Genomic DNA, 15,713 nt, shown 5'->3' with positions numbered 1-15,713 from the left:
GTCGGCCGCGGGCGGGAATCGAACTCGGCTCCGACCGCATTCGCAGCGCGGCTGGCTGTCCTGCTACGCGGCCCCCTCCCCGCACAGGGATCGCTCGCTCACTCGCTCGCTCGCCGTGCTGTCACTCGCTCACTCGCTCGCTCGCTGTGCTGTTGTTCGCTCGCTCGCTCGCTGTGCTATCGATCGCTCGCTCACTCGCTCGCTCGCTGTGCTATCGATCGCTCGCTCACTCGCGCGCGCACCGTGCTGTCGCTCACTCGCTCGTGCCGTGCTGTCGAGCCGTAACGCCTCAAAGGGGGTTTCGGGGCAATGTGGTTTTCATGTCGTCGCGAGGCTGCTGGCCAACGCGTGGAAGGAGGCGATCGGTGTCGCCGACTCCGTAGGCGGTGAATGTTTTTATACTTCCCCGCAACAGTAACACAAATAATAATAATAATTTACATGTATCTGCAAGGCGCCTTCCACCAACGTCTCAAGGCGCCTTGTAAGAACAAGGATAAGGCCAGGGCCAAGAGAGAAGCTAAACAGAATAAACGGGCTTAAGAAGAGACTTCCCCCGTACGCACATTGTCGGATGAACGAATTTCACACGGTAGGGAATTCCGCAAACCCCGCTCGCCCCAGGAACGCAGCCGGGATCGAGGGCGGAGTCTGCAGATCTTAACCACCTTGAGGGGTTCGTACGGATGAATGAACAATATTCGTGCACCCGTCAGCGTCATTCACGAGCCTCCTCCTCCACAGAGGTTCGATCTTAACACCGCCGGTAACGGTCATCGGCAAAGTCCACTCGGCACCACGTCCCGCTGTGCAGAGGCCGTCGGTCGACCCATCTCCACGTCAGCGACTCAAGGGGCGAAGCAACGGGCGCAGGCAGCGGCGACACTTACGTTGAGCCTCTTGAGAGGCACGGCTGACCAATCGACGCCCTTGAACCACCGGTGGTTCTTCACATCCTCGGCGCCGTTCTGTTCGGGAGACACGGGGCGAGGGGGGGGGGCGACACGTTACAAGAAGACAAAACGGGAGAGAAGAGCGGGATAAACGTCTACTTCACGTACGACGATCCGTCTCCCTCCGTGTAAAAAAAAAAAAATAATGTTATTTTAATCTTTCTAGATTTGATGCTTTCGTGACTGCAAGGATTCAAATTCTTAGGTTTTTTCGGTAAAGTCACGTAGGTAAAAAAAATTCAAATTAATAAAAGTAAAATAAAATAAAAAATCACGACGTTACGGAGGCAACACAAGCTTCCGTCTTCAGGTGGAACCGTCACAGCACGATGGCTGTATCAAGTGCTGTGACGGTTCCACCTGAAGACGGAAGCTTGTGTTGCCTCCGAAACGTCGTGATTTTTACTTTTTTTTTATTCTACTTTCATTAATTACATTTTTTTTACCTACGTGACTTTACCGAAAAAACCTAAGAATTATTTTAATCTTGCCCAAGCCCTCGGCCGCACGGCCGCAAACAATGCAAAGCCCACGGCAGAAGCACAAAGTGTAAGGGAAGAAAATCACGAAAAGCTACTGGAAATACTTTAAACGTATGGAGATGCATAGATACCCATAGAGATGCATAAAGATGCACAGAAATCCATAGAAAGCCACAGAGATGAACAAAGACCCATAGAGATGCGCAGAGATGCATAGAGACCCACAGAGATGAACAGAGACCCATAGAGATGCGCAGAGATGCATAGAAACCCACAGAGATGAACAGAGACCCATAGAGATGCGCAGAGATGCATAGAAACCCACAGAGATGAACAGAGACCCATAGAGACGCACAGAGATGCATAGAAACCCACAGAGATGAACAGAGACCCATAGAGATGCGCAGAGATGCATAGAAACCCACAGAGATGAACAGATACCCATAGAGACGCACAGAGATGCATAGAAACCCACAGAGATGAACAGAGACCCATAGAGACGCACAGAGATGCATATAAACCCACAGAGATGAACAGAGACCCATAGAGACGCACATAAATCCATATAAACCCACAGAGATGAACAGAGACCCATAAAGACGCACAGAGATGCATAGAAACCCACAGAGATGAATAGAGACCCATAGAGACGCACAGAGATGCATAGAAACCCACAGAGATGAACAGAGACCCATAGAGACGCACAGAGATGCATAGAAACCCACAGAGATGAACAGAGACCCATAGAGATGCACAGAGATGCATAGAGGCCCGCAGAGATCAACAGAGACCCATAGAGACGCACAGAGATGCATAGAGACCCACAGAGATGAACAGAGACCCAGAGACGCACAGAGATGCATAGAGGCCCACAGAGATGAACAGAGACCCATAGAGACGCACAGAGATGCATAGAGACCCACAGAGATGTACAGAGGACCCATAGACGAATCTAAAAAAATATTTATTTTAATTTTACCAGCTAAGGCCAAACTGAACTACACAGCAGCCCTTCTTAAGGAGCGACCCGCACATCACAAACGACAACTCGGCGAAGCGGGCTTCACCACCACCACCACCGCCACCACCGCCACCACCACCACCACCGCCATCATTACAGCGTGGGACATTTGTAAGCGGTGCCAAATAACGCCGCGGGATGGATTACGTTGCGCGGAGGGAGAAGGGGGGGGGGCGGAGGCGCGGGGGGGGGAGCGTGGGGGGGGCACTCATGTGTGCCCGGGGCGTAGTAAATCCCGACCCAGCTGGGCGCAAGGTGTTGTCGATTTGAACCCTCCCCCGGGGGGGTGGGGGGGTGCGGGGGAGTTGGGGTCACATCGCTCACCATCGAGCGTTTTTTTAATTCCCTGCCTAATCACCCTTCGTGCAACCAGAGATATTTCTACGCGGCACTTTATTTTTCTTACTCTTCTCCGTACGAAACTAATAAGGGAGGTTTTTCTGGGGGTTTTTTAAACGACCGCCGGTTAAAGTTTCGCGAGCGGATAGACGTCGTTGTCGTGATTATCATCGGCCGTGGTCGATCCGCTGCTGAACGCCGCAATCAGCTCACCGTACGTATCCAACCGTACTAATCATCCCAATCATCATCATCACCATCACCACCACCATCATCACCATCACCACCACCATAACCAGGTAAGGCTCACTGAGCTGTACAGCTGTTTTTCGGAAGCGACCTGGCCACAAATGATAGCTCAACGAAGTGGCCCCATCATTTGCACATTTAAAGTAGCAGCCACACACTCTAAAACACGTGATTCTAAACGTGGAGGGAAAAACCGGAGGATCCGGAGAAAAATCCACGCGGACCACGGGGAGAGAGACACCGCAAACTCCAAATATACAGCATACATGGTGACGATGATGGTGATGATTACGATGACGATAGAGGGTATTCAGCCTCTGAACCTTCAACGCCGAGGACATGCGCTGGGAGCAGGTCGCAGTCCCCACGCTTGACCCCACCGCACGCGAGCTGCTCGCCTCCCGGCGTTTCTTTCGACAAATAAATTCGTAAACGACGTCTCCATCCTGCCCCCCCCACCCCCACCGATTGCACTAATTTGTGGGAACGCGACGACTTACATGCCAATTAGCGCGTGACTTTTCCCACCAGCCCTCTAAAAAAGGCTCACGCGCGCGGGCAGTAGAGAATCTGCGCAGGGCCGGTTGTTGTTGTTGTTGTTTTTGTTGTTGTTTTTGTTGTTGTTGTTTTTGTTGTTGTTGTTTTTGTTGTTGTTGTTGTTTTTGTTGTTGTTGTCGTCATTTCCCGAGCCCTGCTGAAACGTCGTCCCCGCAGGGAGGAAGTTCCCGGGCCGCTCAAGAGCCGCGAACAGCGACGGCAGCCGGAGCACTTTCACGTTAAAGGGCCGATATCGAATTCCAACAGTCAACCCTCACCGGTGATTGGCTGGGAGCTGAGCTTGACGAGTTCATGACGCCATTGGTACCTCATTTGCCAGTAAAAAATATGATAATTGGTTTTTTACCCTTTTATCTGGCAACAAAACTGACACCTTTTTTACGAGGAGTCATGTTTGCATAGACCACAATACCTGCAGTCATAATGCAAACAAAAAACACAACTCTGATAATGTATGCACTGTCCTTGAAGTTGATTGGTCCACACCCGAGACAGCTTTCCTTAGAGCCTAGTCTCACATGGGTTGGACCAGATGACGCAAAAGTGCGCCTTTTGGCGTCATCAGAGTTGTGTTTTTTTTGCATTATGACTGCAGGTATTGTGGTCTATGCAAACATGACTCCTTGTAAAAAAGGTGTCAGTTTTGTTGCCAGATAGAAGGGTAAAAAAACAATTATCGAGTTCATGACGGTCGCGGCACCTCCAGCGCTGAGGCCGGGCTACAGCCGGGGCTCCCTGGCCACCGCCGATGATAAACCTGGGTTTGACTTCCGCCGATGGCTGGCTGGCTGGCTGCCTCTCTTATTCTTTTACTTCACTTAAAGAGAGGGCTCAAGATGGTCGTAGGCCCGGTTGTCCAACGTCATTGGAGGGGGGGGGGGAGGTTCAAACCTGGGTTGGGTTCTCAAGGCAAGCTACATTGGGGGTTGCTATCCGGGTTGGATCAAAAATGAAAAATTAGGATTTTTTTTTTGAGCCTCTAACTGTAAGCAGACATAATCCAGCTCCGATGACCGAAACCTATCGGGTTTTATCGCTTAATTTTACACAAGCGCACGGAGAGGCAAACCCCTCTGGTGGTAGGGTGCATGAGGTCTTGCTGAAGAGGACTTTCAGGGGTAGTTCTCGGAAGTTAACTTCTGGGGACCGTTGCGCTGACAGTTGGCGAATTCCCAACTCGACAGAGAAAAAGATCCCCCGTGTAGCCTTAACAGGCTGCTAGCGAGTAGCGCCTATGAAGGCCGGCACTGCACACGAGGGGGTGGGTGGCCAGCACCACGCTCGACCGCCTTTGTCTCCCCAGTGGCGATGTTTACACGCCGCACCAGGTACTCATTTGAGGCCGAGTCGACCTAGGGGAGGCCCACGATTGGTGAGCGGGAATCGAACTCGCGTCGCCTGGGTTCGTAGCGCAGCGTCCTAACCCGGCTACACTACCGCTCCCCAATGACACACACACACACACCTATATAACACACACACACACACACGGATATAACACAAACACGCAGGGCACTTTCTCAATCCGCTGCTAGATTACGGCCTCCCCTCGCCGTGCGGTTCGCGGGGGTTATTTGACCGTTCTCCACCCCCCCACCCCCCGCCCCCGCCCCCCCCCCCCAATGCCTGCTGTGCGAAGGTGAGGGGGGGCCACAGAAGTACGGTACAACAACGCACGTCGACGCACCACTCCCTGCTTAGCTTCCAAGAGATCCTGACGAACCGTGCCGGCCTCATTAATAGGCGCTCGCAAACAGCGGGGGTGCCTGACAGTCCGTAACAGTACAGGAGGAGGAGCGGGGGGGGGGGGGGGGGAGCAGTGGGGGGGGGGGGGTGTTGGAGGGGGGGTGGAGGTTACCCTTGAGGTGGGGGGGGGGGGCGGGGGGAATGGTGGGGGTCACCGATGTCGTAAGGAAAAAGGGGGAGAAAGTGTTATTTGCGAGCCACTTTCTCCGCTCATCTGCCAAAAAAGTTCGGGGAGGGACCTTGTAATGGAAACCCGACGAGACTTCAAAGGGTCAACACATCTGGGTCGCGTTTCGCGACCGTGCCCCCCACTAACCCTCCCCCCCCCCCCACAACCCCGCCCCACCCCCCGACCCCCCCCCCCCCCCAAAAAAAACTGAAAAAAATTTGGGGGTAAAAAAAAAGCCGCTATTTATGACACGGCAAGATATGTCCGGAGACGGAACACCGCTGCTAACTCGCGAGGCCGAAGATTCGTCGCAAGGATAACAACAACGGCGAGAATAACCAACGGCAACGCAACCGACTGTGCGGCGTGAAAGAAGTTTGACGCGCACACAAAGACAAAGATCCCCCGTGTAGCCTTAACGGACTGTTGGGGCAAGCGTTGTTAGCGCGTATCACCCATGAAGGCCGGCACGGCACACGAGGGATTGGGTGGACGGCACCACTCCCGGCCGCCTTTGTCTCCCCAGTGGCGATGTTTGTAGACATGGCACCAGGTACGCATTCGAGGCCGAGTCGACCTAGGGGAGGCCCAGGACCGGTTCAGATAATCGTCACCCGTGTTGGTGGGCGTGAGCGGGGATCGAACTAACTGCAACGCCACCGCTCCCCACACACACACACACGGGCACGCACGCACACACACACACACGTGCGCTCGCACGCACGCACACACACACACGCGGGCATACACGCACACACACACACACGAGGGCACGCACGCACACACACACACACACGTGCGCTCGCACGCACGCACACACACACACGCGGGCATACACGCACACACACACACGAGGGCACGCACGCACACACACACGTGCGCTCGCATGCACACACACACACACGAGGGCACGCACGCACGCACGCACACACACACGCGCGGGCACGCACGTACACACACACGTGCGCTCGCATGCACACACACACACACACACGAGGGCACGCACACACACACACGCGGGCATACACACACACACACGTGCGCGGGCACGCACGCACGCACACACACACACGTGCGCTCGCATGCACACACACACACACACGAGGGCACGCACGCACACACACACGAGGGCACGCACACACACACACATGTGCGCGCACATGCACGCACACACACACATGCGCACGCACGTACGTTCACGTTCGTTCTAAGTAAACGCCAGCGCTCGGATGTGTCGTCCGTCGTTTAACTCTTGGCAAGGGCCCCCCCCCACCCCGGCCGCCGCCACCGCCGGTGGTGGGGGCGCGACCGTGCTTCACCGCCACCGCCACTGCCGCCGGCGAGGTCGACGGCGCGGCTGGGCGAAGGGAAGGGCGCCCGGCAGTTTTCCCGCGGGGCTCACCCTCAAGGCGTCGCTCGCCGCTCACGATGGCAGCCCTGGGCCGGGAGTTGAACCCGGGTGACCGCACTCGCGGTGCAGCGCGTCGCTAATCGCCGCATCGCCGCTCGGCTCCGGAATAATTACCGCCGACAAATTGTCTTGACCTTCAACGACGCAACTTCAACCCCGATGATGATGGCGATTAGCACGGTTGGCTCCGTACGGTGCGAAAGAAGTTCAACATACATACATACATGGTGACGATGATGGTGACGATGGCGATGATGACGCTGGAGGTTATTTAGCACTATTACCCTTCAACGCCGAGCACATTCGCTTGGAGCAGGTTGGAGTGCCCACACTTTACCCCACCACACGTGAGCTGCCCACCGACGCACCGCGGGGGAGCGTGCCAGTCGATGGTCCCGCCGGGAGATGGAACCGAATCCCGGCGAACTCCGGATCTGCTGCTGACCGGTGACCCCCACCACCGTGCACAGAATTGAGAAACGCTCGTACGTGCGTACGCTGGAACTTCTTGCGCGCAGCGTACGTAGCCAAGCGTGCGAAACTGAGTTGACGGTGAAGATCGTACGCACGCTGGAACTTCTTGCGTGGCTCGTCGGAGACACCGTCGAGTTAACAGCTAGAAAAAAATATTGGCTGCGAGAGCCCTCCTGCAAGAAGAACAGATATATAGATGGGAGCGAGCGGAATGATTGGGATTTTTAGAATTTTTTTCCGGTCCAATGGGCAAAAACAGGCGTCAAAGAAGCAACCGCCACCACCCCCCCCCCCAATGCCGCCCCCCCCGCCCCTGTCCCCCCCACCACATCGCGAAATTAGCCGCAGTAAAAAAAATGTTTTGATAAAAACCCAATACCCGAGGCCAGGGCCAAAATAAATTGGGCCGCTCACTTTGTCGTGAGCAGAGCAGAAAAGAACGGAATATTTATACGATGGCCGAGGGAAGCGAGCGCCAAAGTAAACGCTCCCGATTTTTAAACAAACGGACACTCAGTGTAGTTTCTGGATGCCTGTGTCCAGCAGGATCCCACACGCCGATTGATTAACTTTCTGCGAAGGCCTCGCAGTGAACTAAAACGAAAAACTATTTTTTATTTTACCTGCCGAGGCCCCACCGAGCGACCAGACAGCTAAACCAGGTGGAGTATCATCACCGCGTGGACATTCATAGCAGCCAGATGCTCTAAATGCGGAGAAAAAAAACAATTGGCACCTACGAAGGCCGGCACGGCACACGAGGGGGTGGGTGGCCAGCACCACGCCCGACCGCCTTTGTCTCCCCCAGTGGCGATGTTTACACACCGCAATGGGTAGTCATTTGAGGCCGAGTCGAACTAGGGGAGGCCCAAGACCGGTTCAGACAATCGTCACTGGTGTTGGCCGTGAGCGGGAATCGAACCCGGATCGCCAGGTTCATAGCGCAGCGCGCTAACCGCCACACTACCACACACAACACACACACAACACAAACACAACACACAACACATACACAACACACTACCACACACGACACACAACACACGGGCCCATTGTCAAACTCCGCTCCGACCAGCCCCCCCACACACGGACAACAGAGATTGGGGGCGCGAGCGTTCAGAGTCGAGGCTGCAGGAAAAACATCTCGAATCTTAAGCAAACACGCACCACCCCCCCCAACTCCACCCCTACACTCCGTCTGGTGAACGGGAGGAGAGGACTGACGATTGGCAAAAGGTTTGAAACGAAATCTCGCAGAAAGCAGAAGTCAGAAGCTACTTGCACGTTGAGACACGTCCCTGTACGCTGAACTTCTTTCACGCCGTACTTAGACACACAGTGCTAATCGGAGGTGCATGCATGTACGTTCAACTTCTTTCACACCGTACGTAGACACACCGTGCTAATCGGAGGTGCATGCATGTACGTTCAACTTCTTTCGCACCGTACGTAGACACACCGTGCTAATCGGAGGTGCATGCATGTACGTCCAACTTCTTTCGCACCGTACGTAGACACACCGTGCTAATCGGAGGTGCATGCATGTACGTTCAATTTCTTTCGCACCGTACGTAGACACACAGTGCTAATCGGAGGTGCATGCATGTTGAACTTCTTTCGCACCGTACGTAGCCACACCGCGTTAATCGAAGGTTCCTTGGCAAGGGAAGCAACATTTTTAAGTGAAGCGTAATACCAATATCAACAATAATAATAATAATCGCCAAGTTATAACGTGGCCAACGACAATAAGACTTGGTCACGTGTCGAGATGTAGAAGTGTATTAAATTAACTCGAGTTTGACCGGTGGCCGGGTGAGCAAACGAGCAGTGGGATTTCCAGAGGCCCTTTTTTTTTTTACGGAGCCAAGCCAAAGACACGCGCCGTTTAATTTCCTCTCAATTAACCCTGCTGCTTTCAGCAAACGTTGAGCAATGTCCTGCGTTGAACCGTGCAGATCGGTTGCTATTTTGGGATTGTTGTACAACGTAGTTGGGCATTGACGAGACGTTAAAACGGAACACCAACGGTGGCTGGGAGATGTTAACGACCTCGCCTGGTCTACAGGAGGTCGTGGGTTCGATCCCGACCCTGACGCCTGCTGCTGTATATTTTGAGTTTGCATGACTCTCTCTCTCATCATCATCACGGTGGCTAGGAGATGTTAACTACCTCGCCTGGTATACAGAAGATCGTGGGTTCGATCCCGACTCTGACGCCTGCTGCTGTATATTTGGAGTTTGCGTGACTCTCTCTCTCCCCGTAGTCGCGTGGATTTCTCTCCGGGTCCTCCGGGTTGTCCCTCCACATTTAGAATCAACGTCACACGTTTAGAATATTTGGCTACTGCCAGTCAACATCACGCATCTCTGTGGGTTTCTATGGGCCTCTGTTCATATCAATGGGTCTCTATGCGTCTATATGGGTCTCTATGCATCTATATGGGTCTCTATGAATCTCTATGGGTATCCATGCATCGATATGGATCTCTATGAATCTCTATAGGTTTCTATGGGCCTCTATGCATATCTATGGGTCTCTGTGTTCAGAGTATTTGGCTGTGATAGCCAGGTCGTTTCTGAAAACAAGCTAGGTAGTTCAGTGGGCCTCACCTGGCAAAATAATTCCAATTGCTTATAGTTAATAAACAAATATACAAGTAGTTTAAAAAACTCAATCACAAGCCGTGTCTCTAAACATTCATATTTTCTCGCCTTTCTTTCTCCCTTGTTGTGTTCAACCCCCTTTGTGTCTCTCTCGCTCTCCCCTAGGTCACGACCGGGGGGAGGCGCCACGATTATTCGCTAATTGGTCGGTCATTTGGGGCGACTGTCACACCCCCCCCCCCCCATTCATGTCTCCATGATTGTTGTTGGAGATAAAATAAACATTTTTTGAAAAAGCAAGAGAGGCCGGGGGAGGCCTTGACCCTTACCCTGCGGCCTTCTCGCCTGGGCGGTCTGGCCCAGGGAGCCTGGCAGGAAATCTAGGCGAGGAAGGTCACTTGCTCGGCCTATGAATAATTAAAAAAATATTATGGCACGACTATCCTTTTCCAATATGCGTTTGTTCTTTAAAGGCGTAGTGAAGCAAAAGGAAACTAAGAAGATAGGAGGAGGGAGGGGGATATATTTCTTGAATGTAATCATCACCCTGAATCTTAGGTAGCGGGTGGAGTGAATGGAATTATGTTAAGAACTAAACTAATCCGTTGTGATATGGAGGGACCCATATCGCGGGACCTTTTATTCATGGGGTGAACATTCGCGGATCGCCCGAAGCGGGAATTAGAAACAATTTTCCGCGTGACTTCCTGTTATCCGCGGAAAACCACGTGGGTTCTACGAAGACGCCTCGCTGTGCATCAAGGATAACACCGTGGACAATCTTAATCCGTTCTACATTTCAAGAGGGCCTCCCCTTCACTCACGGCGCTCCATGACATGGCTTACAAAGCGGCGACGCAGAACGGAACGATGCGGCTGGCAGGGGCAGTGCTACGGGGCTCGAGGAACAAATGACAGCAGCAGAGGGGGGTGACTTAGGGGGCGACAAACGGGGCTGTAGGAGAGGGACGGGAAGGGAGCGGAGGGGCGAGAGGAGGGATAGGGGAAGGGAAGGGGCGACAGAGAAGCGGCGAGGATTTGAGAGAGGAACAGAAGGAGGTCATCTTCTTGGTTCTTTCGGTAAAGTCACGTAGAGGGGAAATAATAAAAATAATAAAATAATTCTCACGACGTTTCGGCCACAACGCAAGCAGTCGTCGTGAGAATTATTTTATTATGTTTTATTTTTATTATTTTATTATTTCCCTTCTACGTGACTTTACCGAAAGAACCAAGAAGATGAATCCCTGCAGTCACGAAAGCTTTAAATCGGAAGGAGGTTATTTTATACCTACGTGACTTTACCAAAAGACTATATAATGCGACTATGTAATTCCTCGTCACAACCATCTCTTAGACACACTTAAGCAGTTGTGCTTTCGCTGCGTTGTCCCCACCTGAAGAAGGATGCTTGTGTTGCGCCCGAAACGTCGTGATTGAATGTAGTTGTTTTCATTTATTTGATTAGATTTTTTACCTACGTGACTTTACCGTAAAAAAAAAAAGTATTTACCAAAAGAACCAAAGAGTATGGATCCCTGCAGTCACGAAAACTTCAAATCGAGATTGGGGTTAAGGTAGCGCACCGCTCCACGTGGGGGGGGGGGGGGGAGTTCATTCCAGAAATATTTCCGCAAACAATCGGGGTTTTCACGGATCCGAAAGCTGCTGTGCGGTAACATGGCCATGGAGAAAATGTGTTATGTATTCATCTCTGAAAGCCCGAATGGGTGTAAACACTGCCCGCCTAAGATTCTTCCACCAATTCCTTGATTTTTTTCTCTCTCGTTATTTTGCCGTTGCATGGGGTGTGGGTGGTGGTTATGGGTGTGGCGGGGGAAATGAGTGAAAAACTATTTGGGAGAAAAAAACAACTCCGTTTTGAACACCGATAAAGGCACTCGGCGGGCTCTCAACCGGGTTGAAAAATAGAATAAAAAGGACAACGGTGAAGTTGAATGGAATTGAGAGCAGCACCTAGGCCTCGGCAAGGTAAGGTAAAAGTTAAAAGGTAAAAACAACGAGCCTACCTTTACCCTACCGGGTAATTCTTCCAAGCTACCTTTACCCTACCCTTTACCTTACCCCTTGGCATGTCGACACCTTTACCCTTTTACCCGGTAAAAATGGTAATTTACCTTACCTTACCAAGGTCTAGCAGCACCTCACCGCAGAAACTATTCTCGCCGCGGCGAATCGAACGACGAACGGCGGGGTAACTCGGTGAATGTTTTTTTCTTTTCGCCCACCCCGACTGTTATTTCTCTTTCAAGAAACGCCGCCGCGAAAAGGGGCTTTAGTATTTCATTATAATATTTTTCTAAAATGGAAATAACCCAAAAGTAATGTAACGACCTCTGCCGCGGTGTTTTCTTTAGCCGAGCAGATGCCAATTCAAGTAGACAGACGAGTATTATTTCCTATAATAACAATAATACAAAGACAAAGATCCCCCGTGTAGCCTTAACAAACTGTTGGGGCAAGTGCTGTTTAGCACCTATGAAGGCAGGCACGACACAAGAGGGATTGAGTGGACGGCACCACTCCCCAGTGGCGATGTTTACGCACCGCACCGGGTACTCATATTGACGCCGAGTCGACCTAGGGGAGGCCCACGATCGGTTCAGATAATTATAACCGCTGGGTGTTGGTGACGGCCACGGGCGGGAATGGAACCGGGGGTCGCCGGCTTCACAAGGGCGGCGCATTAACCGCACCACGCACACAGCACCACGCACACCGCACCACGCACACAGCACCACGCACACCGCACCACGCACACAGCACCACGCACACCGCACCACGCACACCGCACCACTCACGCTGCACCACGCACACCGCACCACTCACACCGCACCACGCACACCGCACCACGCACACCGCACCACTCACACCGCACCACGCACACCGCACCACTCACACCGCACCACGCACGCCGCACCACGCACGCCGCACCACTCACACCGCACCACGCACACCGCACCACGCACACCGCACCACGCACACCGCACCACGCACACCGCACCACTCACACCGCACCACTCACACCGCACCACTCACACTGCACCACGCACACCGCACCACGCACCACTCACACTGCACCACGCACACCGCACCACGCACACCGCACCACTCACACCGCACCACGCACACCGCACCACGCACACCGCACCACGCACACCGCACCACGCACACCGCACCACGCACCACTCACACTGCACCACGCACACCGCACCACGCACACCGCACCACGCACACCGCACCACGCACACCGCACCACGCACACCGCACCACGCACACCGCACCACGCACACCGCACCACGCACACAAACACACGCGTCAGCAACTCCGTGAGGATGATCCTCCGCGGGAGGGGGCTAGAGGAAGACAGGAAGCGTGGGGGGGGCAGTGGGGGGGGGGGATGTGGTGGGTGGGTGGGAGGGAGGGGAGTAAAGACAAACGAATACCAGCACGACTGCAACAACACAGAACAGAGACGACGGACCGACCGAGATAGGACCCCCAAGACGATCGGGGAAAATTAACGGCAGTGGCCTCGGTCCGTTGGCACGAGGAAGACGCGGCGGGGTGGGTGGGTGGGGGTGAGGGTGGGTGGGTGAGGGTGTGGGTGGGTGGGTGGGTGAGGGTGGGGGTGGGTGGGGGTGGGTGGGTGAGGGTGGGTGGGTGGGGGTGAGGGTGGGTGGGGGTGAGGGTGGGTGGGTGAGGGTGGGTGGGTGGGTGAGTGAGGGTGAGTGAGGGTGGGTGGGGGTGGGTGGGGGTGGGTGGGTGAGGGTGGGGGTGGGTGGGTGAGGGTGGGGGTGGGTGGGTGGGTGGGGGTGGGTGGGGGTGGGTGGGTAAGGGTGGGGGTGGGTGGGTGGGGGTGGGGGTTAGCGGGGTGGGTGGATGGGGGGGGGTAGATAAACAGCCGAATGTCATCAAACCCACGCACGTGTTTTCACTGTCAACAGCAGGGAAACCCGACACTGGCAGAGCCTCGCTATTGCTTAGGGGGGGGGGGAGCGTGCCAGGGTGGTAATAGATGGAGGGGGGAAAGGGGGGGGGGGGACAGGGTGGGGGGTAAGGGGGGGGGGCGGACTCAAGACCCCGACGGTGCGTCTCTGGACGACGTCACCAGCCCCCCTTTTATGAGGCCCAGAGAAGCAGAGGAGGAAACGAGGGGGGGGGGGGGGTTTGCGGGGGGGGGGGGAGGAACAAATGAGATGAAGCTCGGAGGTCGGAGCGGCCGAGAACCCGAGTTGGATTCCGGGACGTGGAGAGCGGTAACGAGTGGTACGTGATACCAGAGTCAGGGGGCGCGGCGGGTGGCTAGGAGATGTTAACTACGTCGCCTGGTGTACAGGAGGTCGTGGGTTCGATCCCGACCCAGACGCCTGCTGCTGTATATTTGGAGTTTAGGGATGAAAAGTTGACCCTTTTCATCCCTAAAAAAAAACCCATAGTATTTCATATTTAAGCACTCAATTTTAATCAATGAAACGTTGAGAGAAAATACCAAAACATTAATATTAATTGAGAGATGGATGAATAATGAATAGAGCGTAAAAAGGCACGTAAAAAGTGCATTAGTGAAAACAAAATTCTTACCTTCGGCTAAGAAGATGGATGGGGTTAAAGAGGCTAATGGGGAAGTTTGGGTGGGAGAAACGTCATGCAATTGTTCACTTTCTTGTTAATCTTCACGTGAATTTCCGGGCTCATTGTTAATTTAACGACGAAGAGCTGAGCGAGCCCGGCTGCTCTCAAAATGTTCAGAGCGGGCGGACGTCGCCGATTGGCCGAGCTCTGCCGCAGAGTCCACTGAAGGGGCGCTCCGATTGGGTGCCGCGTGACATCGCGAAACACATCCGTCGAGACGAACATTTATCGTCAAATCGAAGCAACTGCCCCCCCCGTCCGCTGCCCAACGGGTGGCGGATCGTCCATCGAAACCATCGCCCATCGACGGCTCCATCGAAACCGAGCCAACGCCACGGTGTCATCAATTTCGCCTTCGCCGATTTCCAGCGTCGTCGCAGATTCGCCCACGCAGTCACCCACCCAATCCCGTCGTCTACTTTATTCATCTCTGTCTCCACACACACAACAACAACAACCGCCATTCGCCACTAAGTGGCGGTGACGTCACCACGACGCTTGTGCAAGGCCATGTGCACCTTGAGGCCACGTGAAGTGTCGAACGCCCGCTGGCAGGAGGTCACGGGGCAGACCCAGCAAGTGCCACGGGTCGACTGACTGAGACGACTGGCTGATGCACCACCTGTGCCCCCTACTGTGCCAACTTGCTGTGCTTTAGCCACCCGGCGCTCTGCTCGTTGTTGCGAGCGTCGCTCCTCCGCCCTCCGTTGTTGTTGGAGGGCGACTGCCTCCAACTGCCCAGCAGCGTCCTTCACGAGCCTCCTCCACAGAGGCCGATCCTGACACAGCTGGTACCAGTCGTTGGCAAGTCCACTCAGCTCCACTGCATCAGCTCAATCTCTTCTCTAGTCCATGTCGTGCACTTTTAGCCCCCCTCAATGCGGCCAAACAGAAGCTGCTCAGACACGCGGTGGCTGGGCACACATACCTACACGCGCACTCACGCCACACATCTGCGGACACCTTTGTCGACGTTTCAATGACGAATATGCAAAGTTATTTTTTTTGTAGCTCTCTACTCTCTGGCGGCCGTGTTTAAAGCAGAGCC

The 15,713-nt window shown here is 54.0% G+C and overlaps 1 protein-coding gene across 1 annotated transcript in view; it reads right to left on the bottom strand.

The window, feature by feature from the left end:
• Positions 1–15,713, bottom strand: part of LOC144950157 (cAMP-dependent protein kinase catalytic subunit PRKX-like) — a 175,355-nt gene that overhangs the window by 15,274 nt on the left and 144,368 nt on the right. Inside the window, exon 8 of the mRNA XM_078880220.1 lies at positions 891–968. Within this exon, the coding sequence (XP_078736346.1) occupies positions 891–968 (78 nt within the window). The remainder of the gene's footprint in view (positions 1–890; positions 969–15,713) is intronic.

Source organism: Lampetra fluviatilis, chromosome 56, assembly GCF_964198595.1.
Source record: "Lampetra fluviatilis chromosome 56, kcLamFluv1.1, whole genome shotgun sequence".
Taxonomy (NCBI): domain Eukaryota; kingdom Metazoa; phylum Chordata; class Hyperoartia; order Petromyzontiformes; family Petromyzontidae; genus Lampetra; species Lampetra fluviatilis.
The sequence above is the reverse complement of the archived record's forward strand: the minus strand, read 5'-3'. Positions and strand labels throughout refer to the sequence as shown.